Raw genomic sequence first — 21,288 nt, 5'->3', positions numbered from 1 at the left:
ACTCTGAAACACTAGTCATATTCTGGTCGGCAAACAATGAAACTACTAAAAAAAAAATAGACGCAATCAAAGAACAATGATATTTACTGTTTTATAATCAGGACGAACCAAGTTACCAACTAGACAGGTCCAGAATTTTTTGGTAAGCTCCACGGAAGAATGCTAAAACCGTAAACATAACAAATATTCAAGGTTATCTTCAAAATTATTATGTCGGAGAAAAACCTTTAAAAAAAACACAACATTTTTCATTTATGTAACTCTGAAAAAGCAATTAATTTCAACAGTTTCAATTTTTTTGTATAAATTATACATTTTTTTTTTTGCATCGGCTGCAAATTGGCACCAAAATTCGTTGATGCGCCAGCGAAAACTTTAATATACTTATTTATATTAATAGGCCGTCAGCCATCGGGTGCTACAGGGGGACAAACGGATGACGGGTCGGCTCGCACAACTGTGAACTCGGAACTGAGGCGCAGCCGCTCCGGTTAGTAATACCCGGTGCGGTCTGCGTCTCACACCCCCCCCCCCCCCCCCCCCCCCCCCCCCCCCCACCCCCCTAGGACACAGAGGGTTGCGAGCGAACCGTCACCCGCCGTAACTGTGCACACCGGTGGAAGTGCGACTATACTCTCCCCGTGAGGGCGGCTGGAAACAGGTCCTAGCACGGTCATGTCTCTGCTATGATGCTGGCGAATGGTAGTCGGGCGGAGAGAAGAAAACTCTCAGTGAAATTACCCCAATCCAAGGTGACACTGTTATATGCCGAGGGATGCATGGCCGGGGGGGTGCCCGGTCGCTAATATGCGGACTCTGGATACCTGCCGACCTCCAGTTTAAATCAGGCTTCCCGGGGCAAGCGGGCTATGCCTCGGGTGACCATCCCCTTCCCGCCTACTCGTGGGAACTACTATGCCAAATAATAAACATATAAAAACCAACAAAGGCGCAAAGGAGCTCGGTACTCCTCTTAAAGTACCGGAGGGACAAGCCGATCCCTCTGCACCAGCGCCTGGGAAACCGGGTCCAAAGAAGACGGGGAAGGAGACTGAGTCGGTCCACCGTCTTCAGGCAGCAGCCGCAGCGAGGGGGGGCCCGAAAAGCCAATCGGGTCCTTCCAAGTCGGGTGGCTCCAAGGGCGAAGCGGATACCGGGGTGGCTGCCAAGCAGAGCGTAATCGCGGCTGGTAAGCGCACCGGGACCGAAGAACCCATGGGAGCCCCGGCGGGCAGCGTCTCTGCACCACGGGGTGGAAAGCCGTCGTACCAGGACAGGAGACGAGCGGCTTTCATCCTGTCCAACGAAGACCCGAACTTCAAGGCGTCAGCCGAAGGAAAGGAGCAGAGGCTGTGGGCCTGCTCAATCCTTCCACTGTTCCAGCCAGCCAAAGCCGGAAAGGGCGCAGCCAAGGCCGCCAACAAGCGGCAACGCTCAGCGGAGGACCCCGCAAATCAGCCAGGCCAAGCCCAGCAAGCCAAGCGGGTGAAGACCCACCTCACGAACCGGTCGTTCGCTGAGGTGGCGAGGGGCAGGACCCTGATCGGTGTCCTGGACAGGGGCGCCGAGGACGGCCATGTCCCTCGCGATAAGTGGCACCTGGTGGAGAACGAGCTCCAGGACCGGTTCCTACTGGAACTGGAGGAGAACGGCGGACCACCGCCAAAGTGTGAGGACGCAGGGTGGCATCAAGGCAAGGTGAAAGCCATCGCCTGCCAAGACGCTCGCTCTGCGGCCCTCTACATGAAGGCGGTGGCGGCCCTAAAAGAGGTCTATCCAGGGGCGAAACTGGAGGCCGTGAAGTGGGAAGATGTCCCTAGTCGCCCGAGAGCCAGAGCGTGGGTCTCGGCTAAGCCTGCAGAGCCTGAGAAGATCCTCAGGTTACTGCAGGTCTGCAACCCCCACCTTCCTATAGCCGATTGGAAGGTGGCAAAGGTGGAGGATATCCAAGGGCAGAGGCGCCAGATTATCCTCGTCCTAAATGAGGAATCCATTGATCTCCTCGCAAAGTCGGACGGTGTAGTGGATTATGGCTACAAGAAGGTCACCATATCCACTTACAAGTCCGATCGCAAGGGCAGGCAAGCGGAGGTCGAGCCAGACCCGGAGCTGCCGGAGATCCCGAAAGAGGGGGCCTCGTGCGAGGAAGACAACCCGGCGTCGGATGCGGCGTCCATGATGTCGGACGATATCTTGGACGACTACGCGTTCGACGAGAGCGACCTAGCCAGAGGTCTCAGCCACATCGTTGTCGGGGAGGAGCCGGAATCCCCTGACAGCGATCTAGAAGCAACAATGGTGGAGGCGAGCCTCAGGAATGTCGTTGACGCTCCTGCAGATAAACCTCCACCATTGTAAGGCAGCATGCGCTGCTCTACTGCTCCACCTGGCCAAGGGTGGAGCCGACATAGTCCTCATTCAGGAGCCCTGGATCCTCGGAAACAGGGTCTCCGGTCTGAGGACTTCTGACTACAAGCTATATGTAGCTGAAACCGCAGGTAAAATTCGTACCTGCATTCTTGCAAAAAGAGAGTTGCACCTATTTTTGCTCCCAAATTTCAGCAATGAAGACCACACCGCAGTGAGCCTCGAAGGCCAGGAGCGCTCACTGAGGATCTGCTCCGCATACATGGGGCATGAACAACCAGACCCCCCTCCACACGCGCCTCTCCGGGCTCTAATCGCAGACTGCTCGGCCAAGGACATCGGCCTAATTGTGGGGTGCGATGCCAATGCACATCACTGTCAGTGGGGAAGCACTGACACAAACGAAAGGGGTGAGTACCTTTTCAGTTACTTACTGACCACTCAGATGGTCTTACCAAACCGGGGTAGTGATCCCACCTTTATCATTAAAAACGGCAAGGAGGTCCTGGACCTCACGCTTGCCTCTCATGAGATACAGCGTAACATTGTATCCTGGAGGGTCCTGGAAGAGCACTCCTTCTCGGACCACAGGCACGTGGAAACTGTCTTCTCCTTCTCAGTACCGAAGCCAGTCCGATTCCGAAACATCAGGCGGACAAACTGGACTCGGTACTCTGATTACCTCTGTCGTGTTCTCCCTGAGCCCCCATCTGAGGAGGAGTTCTCCACGGAGGCCACGACTCGTCTTCTTAAGATCTTTACCGACGCCTGCAATAAGGCGCTCGACAAAGCATGCCCCTCTGGCAAGAACAGAGGCCGGAAGAAACCTGAATGGTGGAATCCGAAACTGGGTGAACTCCGGAAAGCCTCCCGGAGACTCTTCAATAAAGCTAAGGCTGAAAACGTTGAGCAAAACTGGGCCGAATACAAGGCCAGTCTGTCAACCTACAACAAAGAACTTAGAAAAGCCAAATGCGCCTCCTGGCGTAAGTTCTGCAGCGAAATCGAGAGTAACTCAGAAGCCTCACGCTTGCGCAGAGTTCTCTCGAAGACAACACCCACCCTGGGCTACTTGAAGAACACCGACCAGTCGTAAACTACGTCCAGCGAGGAGTCGCTAAATCTTCTCCTAAATACCCACTTCCCTGGCTGCGATGAAAACAGACCCAACTACCTCGCGCCTCCTTCTGTCGCCTCAAATGCCATCTTGGGACTGCTAAGCCAGGAGAACATTTCCTGGGCGATCAGAAGCTTTAAACCCTACAAGTCCGCGGGGCCAGACGGCATTTTCCCTGCCCAACTGATTCACGCGGGACATAAAGCCATTAACTGGCTCAAAATAATTTACGAGGGAATCTTCTCCCACGGGTGCATTCCTGACACCTGGCTTCAGACCAAAGTCGTATTCATACCCAAGGCAGGCAAGCCCTCGCACACTGCCCCAAAAGATTTCAGACCCATAAGTCTATCGTCTTTTCTTCTAAAGGCGATGGAGCGGCTCCTGGGGCTGCATCTAACGGCGTGCATTCCGTCCAGTCTGATCTCAGACTCCCAGCATGCCTATCGGATGGGAAGATCCACCGAAACGGCCCTACACTCGATCACATCGATCATCGAAGCATCCCTTAATTTTAAGGAGTACACCCTAGTAGCCTTCCTCGACATAGAAGGCGGCTTTAACAACATCCTTCCGACCGCCATCACGGGCGCACTGACGTATCTGGGCGTTGACTCCAGGACGGTGAGCCTGATCGATCAGATGCTACAATGCAGGACGGTTGAGGCATCACTGGGGACGTCAACGTGTACCAGATTTGTCAGCAGAGGCACACCGCAGGGCGGAGTCCTCTCGCCCCTCCTATGGAACGTGGCAGTGAACACACTGCTGCGGGAGATAGAGGGGGGTGGCTGTCGTGTGGTGGCGTACGCGGACGATGTTGCCATAGCATTCTCCGGAAAATTTCCGCAGACATTGTGTGAGTGCATGACAAGTACTCTCACGAAAATGTCGAAATGGGCAGACAAATGCGGGTTAGGCGTCAACCCGTCTAAAACGGAACTGGTGCTTTTCACTAGGAAGTACAAAGTTCCGGTACTGATTCCCCCAAGACTATGTGGGGAAACGCTAGTCTTCAGCAACAACGCCAAGTATTTTGGCCTAATCCTCGATAGAAAGCTCGATTGGAAATTGAGCATAGAGGATAGAGTAAAGAAGGCCACAGTGGCCCTCTATACTTGCAGGAAAGCCATCGGACCAAAATAGGGAATGACCCCCTATATAGTTCGGTGGCTCTACACCGCCATCATACGACCAATCATGCTCTATGGAGTGGTGGTATGGTGGCCAGCCTTGGACAGAAGGACATGCCTCAATAAACTCAGCAGAGTTCAGGTCATTCCAGAGTTCTCTCTCATTCCAGAGTTCTCTCTCTTTCTCGCTTCCGATTAGCATAGAATTCATTATTACTTTAAAAGGAAGACGATGTGGGGCGTAAGGCGTAGAGTAAAGGGTTCCATTTGATAAGGCCACATATTGACGGTCGTACGATTTTGTTTTGTGTTTCTGTGCTTGTTTGTTGTACAAAGGGAAGAGCATGTTTTTATAAAAAGAATTATCGTATAGTAATAACCAAAAGCTGAGGGTTTCAGTTACGTCTAAGTTTAAGTATAAATACAGAAAAAAAAAAAACAGTAATTTATATTGGTTTGTTTCCATAGTATCATTATGTGGTAGACCTTTGCACTCTGCCGTAACAAGTGGGGATTGATTGGGTAGATAGTAATTAAATACAAATAAATAATTAATGCCTTGTTTTGTTGTTTTGTTTTTTCACTCTTTCTCAAGACTATACATAATTTGTGTGTTTTCTGTATTTGTTTCATATTCATATATAATATATTAATAATAAGGCACTTTGAGAATTATATACCCCCCACATTTGATTGATCAACGAGCGCGCTCTCTCTTTCTCTATCTCTCCATCTCTCTCTATTCCTCTCTCTGTTTTGAATTTTTTTCGAATTATTCCGCTGCTATTGTTTCAAATTGTACATAAATATAATACCACTGCCACTGTGAAATCAATCGAATTAATATAAATAGTTAAATATTGGATTGTTGTGATTGGTTTTGAATGGGACAATGACAAAAAGTAAAAATAAGGATTCCAAAATTATCTATCCATTGAGGTGGAATTGTACATACATATGTACATAAATGTATGTAGAGGGTGTCGTGTCTGTGTGTACATAAATAATTTAAATATTTCCATTAAGTTGTCGCTCGCTATTTTGTATTTGTTGCTCCGTCTCGCTTAATTATACATCGCTAACACTGTACTCAGTTTTGTGTGTGTTGTGTGTTGACCGACCGACCGATCGACCGCCTCCCACAAACACCAAAGATCAACCAAAGATCCCCCCGAATGCATGCCTATATGTACTATACGTATATTTAGAATAGTTTGTTGTTTTCTGGGGGGGGGGGGGGGGGGGGGGGGGGGGGGTTTCCTTCGCAGGAGCGTAAGGTTTTGTGGTTTTGGGCTGGCTGGGGCTTGCGGTCTCGTATAAATAATATAGGGGCTGCTCTTCTCTTCTCGCGTAACACTAACAATTATAATTATATAACTGCACCCAAAATAAGAAATCAAGAAAAATATATAAAATAAATTAATTTAAATAAAAATATATAATAAACAAAATGATTCTTTCTGAATATACCATATAAAAAAAACATAAAATTATCAATGGTCAAAATATATACGTTTGTGTGTGTATGTGTGTGATTGTGTGTGAGTGTCAGTGTGGTTTTTTTTTTTTTTTAATTCCATTTAGTTGCTCGTATTTACAACTTATTTTATACTTAAAGCAAACTATATTAAAGGCTAGGCTATGCAAGCCCAACATGTGTGGTACGGCCGTGAAGCAATGCTTCACACATGTGCAGGCTTCGTTTAGACTAACTGGACTCTTGTCTGGTGCTCAACAGCGCGCAGTTCCCTCATAATGGTCGCCGCGAAGCAGCTCGTCGCTTCCCAGTTTTCAGGGAACAGGAGCATGCACGGCACCAAGCTCTGCTTGACTACGGCTCCACCCAGCGCTTCTTCTAGCCGCTGGCGCAGCGCTGCGAACCTGCCACACGAAAATATCGCATGCTCGGCATCCTCCTCCACGTAGTGCCCGCACCAAGAGCATTCTGCGGAGTCCGCGTGCCCGAAGCGATGAAGGTAGCTTCGGAAGCAGCCGTGACCACTGAGGAGCTGAGTCAGGTAAAAGTTGACCTGCCCGTGCTTCCTGCTTACCCACGCGTCGATGGACGGGATAAGCTGGTGGGTCCAACGCCCCTTAGTGGTCGTGTCCCAGCGCTGTTGCCACCTTCTGAGACTCTCCTGTTTGCACGCCATGCGTACCTGCCTTTTCGCCGCCGCGTCCATTCCTCTGCCATGTGTTTCCTGGTAGTATGTGGACCGTTCCTCCGCCAGGAATTCCAGGGGTCCTATGCCCGCGATCACGTGTGCTGCCTCGTCCGAGACCGTTCGGAAGGCACTGGTGATCCGAATCGAAGAGAGGCGGTGCGTGGCTGCCAGACCCCGTGCGTAGCTCGCTGTTCGAAGGGCCTTTGCCCAGATTGGCGCCGCATATAGCATCACCGATCTCGTGACACTCGTTAGCAGTTGTCGCCGCCATTGCTTTGGTCCTCGGGTGTTTAGCATTAGCCTCGAAAGCGCACCGTTGGTGGTCGCCGCCTTCGTGCCCATGTAGGCCAAGTGCTCCCGAAAGCAGAGACGTGTGTCCACCAGGACACCAAGGTATTTGATAGCGCGCTTAGACGAAACCAGAGTACCTGCCACTGAGATGTTGGCCGTCTCGACTTTCTTCCGGCTGGATACCAGCACTGCCTCTGTTTTGTGGGGTGCGAGTTCGAGCCCGACCAGGTCCAGCCACTGTTCAATGCGCGCTATCGTTTGGCTGCAGGTCGTTTCCACGACGGACAGGTCTTTTGCCACCACTAGGACAGCCACATCGTCTGCAAAACCCACCATGTGTACTCCGTGGGGGAGGCTGAGTCGCAAGATGCCGTCATACATTGCGTTCCACAGAGTGGGGCCAAGCACTGAACCCTGCGGGACGCCTGCCGATACCTCGTATTCCTCCGTGCCAGCCTGCGTGTCGTACAAAAGCAGCCTTCTCTCAAAGTAGCTTTGTACCATCCGCTGCAGGTACCTGGCTGTGTCGAAACTCTCCAGCGCCCTTAGGATGCAGCTCCACCTCGCCGTGTTGAACGCATTAGAGTCTAGTTGAACGCGCCTAGAGTGACTACTAGGCAATACTCTTTCCCGCCGCCTTTCCACCGAGTGCCAGCAATTGCACCGGAGGCAATGTCCACCACCTTACGAACGGCGTCTATCGTGGATCGGGCCTTGCGAAAGCCGTATTGGTGCGGTGAGAGGTCGCCAGCCTCCGCGATGGAGCGTTCCAGTCGCGCGCAAACCACCTTCTCAAGCAGTTTACCCGCGGTGTCGATCAGGCAGATAGGCCTATACGACGACGCTGTACCCGGCGGCTTGCCTGGCTTGGGAATAAGCACTAGCTTCTGTATTTTCCACCGAATCAAATCGAATCGAGTCGAATATCGAGTAGTGCTCGTTCGATATCGATAGTCTAGTGATGAACAATTGACAAAAATCTGTTTTGTTCTTCTTTGTCTTTTGTTTGAATTGTGATTGGGTCTTTTTCTTTTCTTTTTGTTTCGTTTCGTTTTTGTTTTGTTTTGTTGCATTGCAGAGGACTGCAAGAGGTATATCATCGTTAATAGCGTTCGCCAGTGGATTGGCATTGGCGCTACTGTTACTGTTACTGTTATCGTTATCGTTATCATTATCATTATCGTAGTCTCGTAATCATAAGTATGTATAATTTATATAAAAGTTTATCAAAAAATATCAACTCATATCGCAATATGTACACAACGTTGCTACTACATAATTTAGCAGGATAATAAATTAAAGAACCTACTCGGCTCTCGGCTCTCGGCGATCCGTTTTGGATTGGATTGGAAGACAACGTTACGGTCCAACGTTATATATAAAATATATATGTATACATATATATATGTATTCATGTACATATATTTTGTATATATATGTATATGTTTTGGAGCTGGCAAAAACCCTCTAGCTGAACCCTCCGCGAGGGTGCCGGCTGGGCAATGGACACTGCATTATCCCGGGCGAGGATAATGCACTGTCGCTTGCCTTGCCCGGGGTAATGCAGTGTCTAGCTAAGGCTATGGTCCATCGTCTTCCCGATCTAAAGTCGGGGGAACTGAACCAAGGCCATGGCTAGAGGTGCCTGGCGGCCAGGCATAAAACGCTAGGGGGTGGTCCCCCCCAAAAAAAACATTAACCGGTATGGACCTTCGGGCCAAATATGGAGGTAGATAAGGAGCAAACACGGGTTGGGATGTCAACCCAAACGTCGGTGGAAAGCGTGACTGCTACCACCGGCGGGCACGGGGAGGAGCAATCCTCTCTGCGTGTCGCCAGCGGTCACACCTCGGGCATGGCGGGAGCAGGTCATGTCAGTTGTAATACTACTGCCACAAAAACGACGCGTTGCAGGTTGAGCCGCGCGGGTGCCGTTGTCGATGCAGACTCGGACCTGGAGAGCGTGCTAAACCTTAGCAAGACCGAAGAGGAAAGCCTTCTCCGCTCGCCGGAACCAGGTACCAGCTCCCTGCGTAGGGAAGGGCCGAAGCGTTCCAGGGAGGGGATGAAGGCAAAAGCTCAGTATAAGGCGGCCCTCAAGTTACTGAGCCGGCTCCAGGGCAAGGCGGATATCTCCCAAGAGGAGAAGTCCAAGCTAGCCTGGGCTGAGCAACGGGTACAGGAGGGCCGCGAATACTACGCGCAGCTGCCGCAGATGAAGGCAACAAACGGTAGATTCGCCAACAAGGTGGAGGAGATGTTGGCCACCAAGAGGCAACGCTCGATCGAGAGTGCTGCCAAAGACACTACGGCGAGCAAGCGGCAACGCGGGCCCAAGGTGGCCACCCCCCAGCTGAAGACGAGGAAGCCGAGGCAGAAGGCCATGAGCGAGGTGTCCAAGAGACATCTCATTGTGGCCTTGATCGATCGCAGCGATGAGAACGGGAAGATGACGGCGGCGCAGTGGAAGTTAGTCCACGCGCAGCTCGTCGAGGCACTGTTCTCGCGAATGGAGGAGGACCCTAGCGCTCCCATGCCCACGTTCGATGGAGCGGGATGGCTGAACGGGGTCAAAATCCTCAAGTGCAATGACGACCCAACGCGGCAGTGGCTGGTGCAGAAGGTGCCCCCACTGGAAGCTCTGTGGGAGGGGGCCAAGCTGGAGGTGGTAGACAGGGAGCTGATCCCGTCCATACCAAAGGCGAAGGTGCTCTTCCCCATTGCTGTCCAGGGGGAGCGAGCACTGAAGCTGCTGCAGAGGCAAAATCCGGACGTGCCAACGGCTGATTGGAAGGTTCTGCATGCCGGTAGCCCACTATCCAACGAGGCGGGCCAGCACGTGATCCTCCAGATCAGCAAGATGGCGGAGGACATCCTGTATCCCAAGTTCGGGAAGATGGCGTGGGGCGTAGGTAGCGTATACCTACGGCTGAAAAAGCGCCACCCCGAGGATAAAGATGCGCACACCCTCCAGGCAGGCGAGGTCGAGAAGGACCTAGGTCTGGAGACCATAGTGGAGGCCGCCCAGGGTCTTGCGCTGGACGACTCGGAGGAGGAGGAAGACGGTGACGGTGACCTGACAATCATAGTCAACCCGTCGTGCGAGGTTGAGTTAGCCACCCATGACACTAAGGGTGCTGCAACTCAATCTCCATAAAAGCAAGGTAGCGTCGGCGGAGCTCCTCATTGCCATGGAGCAAGGGCCCGCCGACATAGCTTTAGTCCAGGAGCCGTGGATTGCGTCAGGCAACTCTGTGGCCGGACTAAAGTCCTCAAATTACAGCCTTCTCTACTCAACATCGGTAAGCAGGAACAGAACCGCCGTCCTCGTACGGAAGGGAATCCATGCTCATCTTATGTCTCATTACAGCACGGATGACCTGACGGTGGTGATGCTGGAGAGCGAGGAAAAGCGCCTAATGGCAGCTTCCTGCTACATGGCACACGACAGGCCCGCCCCGCCGGAAGAACTTAGGAGTCTGGTGACAGAAGCCGGCTCCAAAAATCTCCAACTCCTCATCGGTGCAGACGCCAACGCCCATCACAATGTGTGGGGAAGCCCTGACACCAACGATAGAGGTGAGTCACTCCTAGACTTTATCTTATCCACTAACTTAGATGTAGCAAACGTGGGGGAGGAACACACCTTCGTGGGTCCCACCTCGTCAAACGTGCTAGACCTAACTCTTGTCACGGGAAAGAGTACCTTGGTATCTGACTGGAGAGTCCTCGAAAGACCATCCTTCTCAGATCATAAGTACATTCAGTTCAAGTGCGAATTCAAACACTCTTCGAAGATAACAGTCTATAGAAACCCCCGAAACACAAACTGGGTAAAGTTTAAAAAGACTGTTACTTCGAAGCTCGCGAATCCGGGCTCAGTGAAATCCGCGGAGGATATAGAGAAGTCCCTAAAGACCCTATCCAACGAGTTACTGAACGCCTACCATGCATCGTGCAAACCCTCGAGAACGAAGAGGAGGTCCAAGCCACTCTGGTGGAACCGAGATCTCTCTCTCCAAAGGAACAACCTCAAGGAATTCTTCAAGATCGCCAAACAAGCGAACGAAGAGATTGTCAATGAGGAATATAAAATCCTACTTAGGAGCTACAAGAAGGAAATACGTAAGGCACAAAGGAACTCGTGGAGAAACTTCTGCTCCAACATTGAGAAAGTGCCCGAAACCGCTAGGCTCCGGAAGCTGCTCTCAAAGCAGCCCACAGTACAGAGCCAACTAAAACTAGACAACGAACAGTGGACAGAGGGCAGTAAAGAAGCCCTAACAGCACTAATGGAGGCGCACTTCCCTGGATGCACCGAGGTCACTGACGCCAAGGAGCATCAGGACCTAGCAACTGAGGAACAGCACCCCCCAATAGGTCTGTTAACCACTAAGAGAATCCACTGGGCCATAGACTCCTTCGCGGCCATAAAAGCACCAGGACTGGACGGGATATTCCCAGCCATGATGCAGTTGACCAAAGAGGTTATTACCCCATGGCTCTTCGCAATATACTCAGCATGCCTAAGTACAGGCTATATCCCCATCCAATGGAGAACCTCGAGGGTTGTCTTCCTCCCTAAGGCAGGAAAGTGCAGCCACGTGAGTCCCAAGGATTACAGACCGATAAGCCTTACCTCCTTTCTACTAAAAACACTAGAAAATCTGTTGGATTTACACATCAGGAATGAGGTAGGGGGACTGATGTCAATAAACCAACACGCCTACACCAAGGGGAAATCAGTGGAGACGGCACTACACTCGCTAGTAGCCACCATCGAGAGCGCCCTTCACAACAAAAAGTATGCTTTGGGAGCATTTGTGGACATCTCAGGAGCATTTAACAACGTGGCAACAACCGCAATAACAAGTCGCCTAGAAGCGAATAACATACACCCTGCAATCAACGTCTGGATCAAAAACCTCCTAAGTTGTAGACGGGTGCAATCGGAGTGGGGCACCGCTTCCATGGTAAAAGGGGCACACAGAGGCACACCTCAAGGTGGAGTCCTATCGCCACTACTGTGGAGTTTGGTGGTCGATGACCTCATTAAGAGATTTGAAAGGAAGGCCCCAAAAATAACAGCCTATGCAGATGACATAAGCATACTTATTACGGGTGTATGTCCATCGACCCTCAGCTCCATAATGGAACGTACACTCAGGGAGATACGTGAGTGGGCGGAAGAGGTAGGACTCAGTATCAACGCGGACAAGACGGACCTCATCCTCTTTACCAAGAGGTACAAGGTACCGATATGGACCCCCCCGAAAATTGACCAAACTAGGCTGACTCCAAAATCACAGGTGAAATACCTAGGCACAGTACTGGACAGCAAGCTGGCATGGAGGCCCAATGTAGTGGAAAGGGTGAAGAAGGCTACCATTGCGCTTTATGCATCCAAGAAGATGCTCAGCAGCACATGGGGCCTGTCACCTGCTCTAATGCACTGGATCTACATCTCGGTGGTGCGACCAACTCTGCTGTATGGAGCCTTAGTGTGGTGGCAGGCTATTGAAAAGAAGACATACCATAAGCTTATGGAAAAGACTCAGCGACAGGCTCTGCTCTGTATTACAGGGGCGCTGAGGTCAACCCCAACAAAAGCACTCGAAACTATACTCGGAATCGACCCCCTGGACATTCACGCTCGCCTGATTGCGGGAAAGGCAGCACAACGCCTTATAGCATCAGGAAACCTATCCATATAAGGATACGGGCACAGTTCAATTGGCAGGGACATGACCAGATCAACTGATAACATGACCCCCCAAACTTGCCTTGACGTCAAAACAACCACATCTTTGGGACCTAAAGACTGGAAAATATATATATACACAGACGGCTCCAAGATGGAAGGAGGAGTAGGAGCGGGCCTATACTGTACAGACCCTGAGATAAGGCTGTCGTATAAGCTACCGGACCAATGCAGCATATTCCAGGCAGAAGTTTTTGCCATCGGGAAGGCAGCGGAGGTCGCTCTCCTAACAGAACGAGCACACGATGCGGTCAACCTATTCGTCGACAGCCAAGCGGCGATAAGATCCATGCAGTCGTCCGCGGTCAGTTCCAGAAGTGTCTTGGCGAGCAGGGAGGCATTAGACATCCTAAGCAGACAGACAAGGCGATCTAGAGAAGCAGGCTAGAGCACAGACTGATAGCAGGTGGAGGAGTACCACCACCTGCAGAACCTCGAAGATAATGTGCAAGGAGCGCACCGAGAAACTTAGCCACTACCTACTGCACCTACCACGAAAGGACTGTAGATTGCTAGTGGGGATACTAACAGGTCACTGTCTGGCTGCTGCACATGCAGCAAAGCTAGGCATCACCAACAGAGACAGTTGTAGGAAATGTGAGGAACCTGGGGCTATCGAAACCCTGGAACATCTCATCTGCAACTGTCCGGCTCTCTCAAGGGAGAGGAGGAGATACCTGGGCGCCCCAGTGTTGGCATCACTGGAAGATGCCTCCAAAAGGACGCCACAGGAACTGCTGGCCTATGCTAAAAACACCTCGATTCTCGGGGACTTTTAAAACCACATTAACACTCCCGCGATGGTTCATACACCCCCCCCATCCGGATAACTAAGGGCCATATTGGCCTATGCGTGGCTCCGCTGAGGGCCGTCCGGGTTAACCTAACCTAACCTAACCTATATGTTTTGGATTGGATTTTGATACATTGATCGGATCGATTGATAATCGATTCTCAATACGACCGATCGCATGTAATAACTAGTACAATTTTTGCATAAATATTAAACAGGAGCAAAAGTGCCTGGGTTCTAATGGGTGTGCGGGTCCGCGAATAGGTCCTATAAATGCAAGACCGAAGATCTGTATACAGTCGCGTGCGTGTATACAAGTATTATTTGTTTTGTTTTCAAGATCAGATTTCGGGCGAAGGCGAAGGCGAAGGCGAAGGTGAGGTGTGGCTTGACTGTGTTGATGTTCGTGTTGATGCTGATGCTGAAGCTGCTTAGGGCAGTAGGCTGGACTGAAGCTTCTGCTGGTAGTCCTCCACGGCAGAGCTCAGGCGGTTGAAGACGGGCAAGCGCGGCATCTCCTCCTGCTGCATCGGCGTGCTCATGGTCTTCTGCAGCATCTGCTTGGCCTGTCCTCCCAATCCGCTTCCGCCTGGGCTGCGGCCTGCTGCTGAGCGCGGGCCTCGTCCGCGTTGTGCACAAAATGGCAGCGCGGCCCGTAGGGGCAGAAGCCGACGCTATGGAAGGTGCGGCAGTACTCTGTCTTGTACTTGGGATGGCGCTGCAGGTTGCGCAGCTCGTGGAAGCCGTGCGCGAACTGGCACTTCTCTCCGTACTTGCACTCGCCGGCCTCCTCGAACGGGTGGCACAGCTCCGTCTTGTAGCTGCAACACACAAGCGAAGGGAAAGAGTAAGTCACATGTGAGGCACGTCTGGCGCATAATGAAAGATCTGACAGATCTGGGGGGGGGGGGGGGGGGGCACTCACCGAGATATGTTCATGGGCTGTTGGAGCAGCGGCTCCAACTGTGTGCGCTGGAGCTTACGGTGCAGATTCATGTTCCCCAGATTCTCAATGATGGTCACCAAGGAGGCAGCACCCTGCTGCTGCTGCTGCTGCTGTTGCTGTTGCTGCTGTTGTTGGATCTGCTGCTGGTGCAGAGGGTGGCGCTGTTGAGCCGGCTGTGAGATGGTGCGTGTGAGGGCGCCATAGAGGCGGTGCTGCTGCGACTGTGACTGCTCCATGCTGATATCCAGGACGAGCTGATCCGCTGTCTGCTGCTGATGGTGCTGGTGCTGCTGTTGCTGCTGCGGCTGGTGATGATCGCTGGCCACCTGCGAATGGGAGAGATACGTTGAAATCAATTTCCATTGCTGCTTGGGGATACGTAACGCGAATGTTTCGCAAAAACTCAAAAGACTCAAAAGGGATCGGATGATAAAGAGAGAGGGCGAACGAACAAGGGCGAAAGAGGGCGACGAGTAGCAAAGACACGGCTCAAATGGTGTTGGATACTTTTACTTTTAACTTGACCTATAAGCAAAAAAAAACCCCACACACACACACACACACAGAGACACATTGGTCTAGCGGCAGCGACTGCAGCAACAGCGCTATTTCGGTAAGCAGCGACTGAGGCCGAGGCAGCGACAGCGCACCACTTGCAGCGTGGGGATATTGCAAGAGTCACCAATGCTTATAATTTTCCACACATTAACCAACGACACACGGACACAGGAACACACGAATACACTCCCATACCGCTGCTGGACAAAGGGCTGTGGGGGGCCACCATTGGCCACCAATGGGAGGGTGGGGGTACCTACTTGTTCCTTTGTTGTTCCGTTTTGCTTATCCTTTATCCTGAACTATTTTCTGTTGGACTTGACTTTATTTTTGTTATCGGAATCGAATTTGAATGTGGAATATCTACATATTTTAGAGTTGTGATCACTGAATGTCACAGGTCACTGTGATAGATAAATATAGATACAATTTAGTATGTGAATTTGTACGTGGAGCAGGATTTGATTCCGACATCAAATCGAATATTTTAGACTGGTGTTTTCCAGTGCAGACCCGATCCTAATGTTCTGCATGTTCCTAATGTGGGTGCTGTTATACATCTACACGCATCCAATTGTCTACAACGCCTGGTCAGACTTCACTCTGAAACACTAGTCATATTCTGGTCGGCAAACAATGAAAATACTAAAAAAAAAACAGACGCAATCAAAGAACAATGATATTTACTGTTTTATAATCAGGACGAACCAAGTTACCAACTAGAAGGTCCAGAATTTTTTTGGTAAGCTCCACGGAAGAATGCTAAAACCGTAAACATAACAAATATTCAAGGTTATCTTCAAAATTATTATGTCGGAGAAAAACCTTTAAAAAAAACACAACATTTTTCATTTATGTAACTCTGAAAAAGCAATTAATTTCAACAGTTTCAATTTTTTTGTATAAATTATACATTTTTTTTGCATCGGCTGCAAATTGGCACCAAAATTCGTTGATGCGCCAGCGAAAACTTTAATGTACTTTTTATACCCGATACTCAAAATGAGTATTGGGGTATATTTGATTTGTGGTAAAAGTGGATGTGTGTAACGTCCAGAAGGAATCGTTTTCGACCCCATAAAGTATATATATTCTTGATCAGCATCAATAGCCGAGTCGATTGAGCCCTGTCTGTCTGTCCGTCCGTCCGTCTGTCCGTCTGTCCGTCTGTCCGTCCCCTTCAGCGTCTAGTGCTCAAAGACTATAAGAGCTAGAGCAACGATGTTTTGGATCCAGACTTCTGTGATATGTCACTGCTACAAAAATATTTCAAAACTTCGCCCCGCCCACTTCCGCCCCCACAAAGGACGAAAATCTGTGGCATCCACAATTTTAAAGATATGAGAAAACCAAAAACGTAGAATTGTAGAGAATGACCATATCTTTCAGACTGCGGAATCTGAATTGGAACGTATTATTATTATAGCCAGCATCAAGAAAACAATTTCATTTTTTCTCGCCCTGTCTCTCTCTAACACACACGTAGCATAGGCGGCTTTGCTTAGAGTAAAACATTAGCGCCTAGATCTCAGAGACTACAAAAGCTAGAGCAACCAAATTTGGTATCCACACTCCTAATATATCGGACCGAGACGAGTTTGTTTCAAAATTTCGACCCACCCCCTTCCGCCCACACAAAGGACGAAAATCTGTTGCATCCACAATATTGCACATTCGAGAAAACTAAAAACGCAGAATCATAGATAATGACCATATCTATCAGATTGCTGAATCTGGATCAGATCAGATCATTTTTATAGCCAATAGGAACAAATCAATTTGCAGTGGCTACGCAGCGCCCGACGTCACGCTCAGACTGATTTTCTGTCTCTCTCGCACGCACTCTTTGTCGTGTCGTTTAATATTAGCGGCGTCTGCCGGAGGAGAGCCATACTGACTTAGTATCGGGTATATCCGTAGAGTTGCGGTGTCCGCAGCAACTCACAACGTTCCCCCTCGTTTCTATTAATATCGATGTTAAAAATATAGAAAAAGTATTGATAAGGTTCATGTTGCATTATAATTCGAATAGATAAAAAAAAATAGATTTTTTCGTATGTCGAAAATTGTGCTTTTGTAAGCTAGGTTGGCCGTTTGACTTTTTTTTTAATTTTTCTCGTTTTGTACCAATTTTAAGTCTGCTTCAACTTTTTGTTTTTCCTTGGCTATATCTTTCGTGATAGGGACAGTTGTGCCAACCGATTGGAACCAGAATTTGTATTTGCAAAACAGCCTGAAAGTATGCCATAATTTATAAATAAATCCACTCTTGAAGTGGCTGCTACGAAACCATGAAATTTGCCTGCTACGAAACTATTTAAGGTGCTGGCTATGCAACTATGCTCTTTGGGTGCTATGAAACTCTGGAAGCCGGCGCCTATGAAACTATGAAAATGGCTGCAATGACGCAACTGAAGCTTCTTGAACCTGCTGCTACTTGGACCTTGGCTCTGATGCTATGCTATGCTACTTTCCCAGTCGGTCAATTGTGGCGTTTTGATACCTCAAGATCCTCTCTGATCGTTCAGGTGCAAATGCCTTGTGGCGGGAACCGAATGGTTTGGAAATAACATAAAAAAAAGGTTTGCAGAGCTTGCAATCGGTGTGCCGGACGGTGTCTCCGCCGGACCGATAGCGTACCGTCGCCGTCACCGTCACCCCGTCGACAGACGCCCTGGAAGAGAGATTGGCTATAACCCCCGCCATAGGCAGCGGCCCCGTTGCTGTTGGGTAAATGGAATCGACTTTGGTTTTTTTTGTTTCATTTATTTTGTAACGCTTTCATTTAATGGCTAAATAACCTAAAATTCGCCGTAAACTAAATGGTTTTCACTTCATAAAAATGTAATTTACTATATAAAAATACACAGTTGTGTTGCAATGGAAGCATAAATAGGCATGTTTCAGCATGTAACAAAATTCATGTACAGTTGTGTTCGATCCTGATCGGTTGTTGTCTTTTCTCGTTGCTGTCTTTTGTGCGGAAGAAATCTATGAACTATCTTGGTATATAGATTGTATGATTACATAAATAACGAACAAGGCATTGTAGTATATAATAAGTATATTGTATAAATAATGAATAATTCAACTGGCATTCAAAAACTCTTTCATGTTCCTCTCTGATATTGATTATGTGGGTCATTCCAGAGTTCTCTCTCATTCCAGAGTTCTCTCTCTTTCTCGCTTCCGATTAGCATAGTATTCATTATTACTTTACAGGGAAGACGATGTGGGGCGTAAGGCGTAGAGTAAAGGGTTCCATTTGATAAGGCCACATATTGACGGTCGTACGATTTTGTTTTGTGTTTCTGTGCTTGTTTGTTGTACAAAGGATTGGGGGATGCTGGATGAATGGGCGAGGGCGAGGGCGAAGGCGAAGGCGAAGGTGAGGTGTGGCTTGACTGTGTTGATGTTCGTGTTGATGCTGATGCTGGAGCTGCTTAGGGCAGTAGGCTGGACTGAAGCTTCTGCTGGTAGTCCTCCACGGCAGAGCTCAGGCGGTTGAAGACGGGCAAGCGCGGCATCTCCTCCTGCTGCATCGGCGTGCTCATGCTGTTCTGCAGCATCTGCTTGGCCTGTCCTCCCAATCCGCTTCCGCCTGGGCTGCGGCCTGCTGCTGAGCGCGGGCCTCGTCCGCGTTGTGCACAAAGTGGCAGCGCGGCCCGTAGGGGCAGAAGCCGACGCTATGGAAGGTGCGGCAGTACTCTGTCTTGTACTTGGGATGGCGCTGCAGGTTGCGCAGCTCGTGGAAGCCGTGCGCGAACTGGCACTTCTCTCCGTACTTGCACTCGCCGGCCTCCTCGAACGGGCGGCACAGCTCCGTCTTGTAGCTGCAACACACAAACGAAGGGAAAGAGTAAGTCACATGTAAGGCACGTCTGGCGCATAATGAAAGATCTGACAGATCTGGGAGGGGGGGCACTCACCGAGATATGTTCATGGGCTGTTGGAGCAGCGGCTCCAACTGTGTGCGCTGGAGCTTACGGTGCAGATTCATGTTCCCCAGATTCTCAATGATGGTCACCAAGGAGGCAACACCCTGCTGCTGCTGCTGTTGCTGTTGCTGTTGCTGCTGTTGTTGGATCTGCTGCTGGTGCAGAGGGTGGCGCTGTTGAGCCGGCTGTGAGATGGTGCGTGTGAGGGCGCCATAGAGGCGGTGCTGCTGCGACTGTGACTGCTCCATGCTGATATCCAGGACGAGTTGATCCGCTGTCTGCTGCTGATGGTGCTGGTGCTGCTGTTGCTGCTGCGGCTGGTGATGATCGCTGGCCACCTGCGAATGGGAGAGATACGTTGAAATCAATTTCCATTGCTGCTTGGGGATACGTAACGCGAATGTTTCGCAAAAACTCAAAAGACTCAAAAAGGATCGGATGATAAAGAGAGAGAGGGCGAACGAACAAGGGCGAAAGAGGGCGACGAGTAGCAAAGACACGGCTCAAATGGTGTTGGATACTTTTACTTTTAACTTGACCTATAAGCAAAAAAAAACCCCCCACACACACACACACACAGAGACACATTGGTCTAGCGGCAGCGACTGCAGCAACAGCGCTATTTCGGTAAGCAGCGACTGAGGCAGAGGCAGCGACAGCGCACCACTTGCAGCGTGGGGATATTGCAAGAGTCACCAATGCTTATAATTTTCCACACATTAACCAACGACACACGGACACAGGAACACACGAATACACTCCCATACCGCTGCTGGACAAAGGGCTGTGGGGGGCCACCATTGGCCACCAATGGGAGGGTGGGGGGTACCTACTTGTTCCTTTGTTGTTCCGTTTTGTTTATCCTTTATCCTGAACTATTTTCTGTTGGACTTGACTTTATTTTTGTTATCGGAATCGAATTTGAATGTGGAATATCTACATATTTTAGAGTTGTGATCACTGAATGTCACAGGTCACTGTGATAGATAAATATAGATACAATATAGTATGTGAATTTGTACGTGGAGCAGGACCCTTTGATTCCGACATCAAATCGAATATTTTAGACTGGTGTTTTCCAGTGCAGACCCGATCCTAATGTTCTGCATGTTCCTAATGTGGGTGCTGTTATACATCTACACGCATCCAATTGTCTACAACGCCTGGTCAGACTTCACTCTGAAACACTAGTCATATTCTGGTCGGCAAACAATGAAACTACTAAAAAAAAAAACAGACGCAATCAAAGAACAATGATATTTACTGTTTTATAATCAGGACGAACCAAGTTACCAACTAGACAGGTCCAGAATTTTTTGGTAAGCTCCACGGAAGAATGCTAAAACCGTAAACATAACAAATATTCAAGGTTATCTTCAAAATTATTATGTCGGAGAAAAACCTTTAAAAAAAACACAACATTTTTCATTTATGTAACTCTGAAAAAGCAATTAATTTCAACAGTTTCAATTTTTTTGTATAAATTATACATTTTTTTGCATCGGCTGCAAATTGGCACCAAAATTCGTTGATGCGCCAGCGAAAACTTTAATGTACTTTTTATACCCGATACTCAAAATGAGTATTGGGGTATATTAGATTTGTGGTAAAAGTGGATGTGTGTAACGTCCAGAAGGAATCGTTTTCGACCCCATAAGGTATATATATTCTTGATCAGCATCAATAGCCGAGTCGATTGAGCCCTGTCTGTCTGTCCGTCTGTCCGTCTGTCCGTCCGTCCGTCCGTCCCCTTCAGCGCCTAGTGCTCAAAGACTATAAGAGCTAGAGCAACGATGTTTTGGATCCAGACTTCTGTGATATGTCACTGCTACAAAAATATTTCAAAACTTCGCCCCGCCCACTTCCGCCCCCACAAAGGACGAAAATCTGTGGCATCCACATTTTTAAAGATACGATAAAACCAAAAACGCAGAATCGGTGAGGATGACCATATCTTCTACAGTGCAAAATCTGAACCAGATCGTATAATGATTATAGCCAGAATCAAGAAAACAATTTCATTCTTTCTCGCTCTGTCTCTCTCTAACACACAGGTTTCATGGTCGGTTTTGTCAATTGCAAAATATGAGTTCAAGGATCTCAGAACCTATAAAAGCCAGAGCAACCAAATTTGGTATCCACACTCCTGTGATATCGGACCTTGACCGTTTCGTGTCCAAATTTCGCCACACCCCCTTCCGCCCCCGCAAAGGACAAAA

At 49.3% G+C, this 21,288-nt stretch overlaps 2 protein-coding genes across 2 annotated transcripts; both read right to left on the bottom strand.

Moving 5' to 3' along the window:
• Positions 1-13,908: 13,908 nt before the first annotated feature.
• Positions 13,909-15,533, bottom strand: LOC117186530 (protein TIS11-like). The gene is made up of 3 exons (XM_033387454.1): positions 15,392-15,533; positions 14,553-14,899; positions 13,909-14,448 (listed from the first exon to the last, which is right to left on the bottom strand). The coding sequence occupies exons 2-3, from the start codon at positions 14,807-14,809 to the stop codon at positions 14,166-14,168; spliced, it is 540 nt and encodes a 179-aa protein (XP_033243345.1). The 5' UTR covers positions 14,810-14,899; positions 15,392-15,533; the 3' UTR covers positions 13,909-14,165.
• A 2,348-nt stretch (positions 15,534-17,881) lies between these two features.
• LOC117186529 (protein TIS11-like) lies at positions 17,882-19,990 on the bottom strand. The gene is made up of 3 exons (XM_033387453.1): positions 19,903-19,990; positions 19,061-19,407; positions 17,882-18,964 (listed from the first exon to the last, which is right to left on the bottom strand). The coding sequence occupies exons 2-3, from the start codon at positions 19,315-19,317 to the stop codon at positions 18,682-18,684; spliced, it is 540 nt and encodes a 179-aa protein (XP_033243344.1). The 5' UTR covers positions 19,318-19,407; positions 19,903-19,990; the 3' UTR covers positions 17,882-18,681.
• Positions 19,991-21,288: the final 1,298 nt, after the last annotated feature.

The sequence above is a fragment of the Drosophila miranda genome, chromosome XR, assembly GCF_003369915.1.
Source record: "Drosophila miranda strain MSH22 chromosome XR, D.miranda_PacBio2.1, whole genome shotgun sequence".
Classification (NCBI taxonomy): domain Eukaryota; kingdom Metazoa; phylum Arthropoda; class Insecta; order Diptera; family Drosophilidae; genus Drosophila; species Drosophila miranda.
The sequence above is the reverse complement of the archived record's forward strand: the minus strand, read 5'-3'. Positions and strand labels throughout refer to the sequence as shown.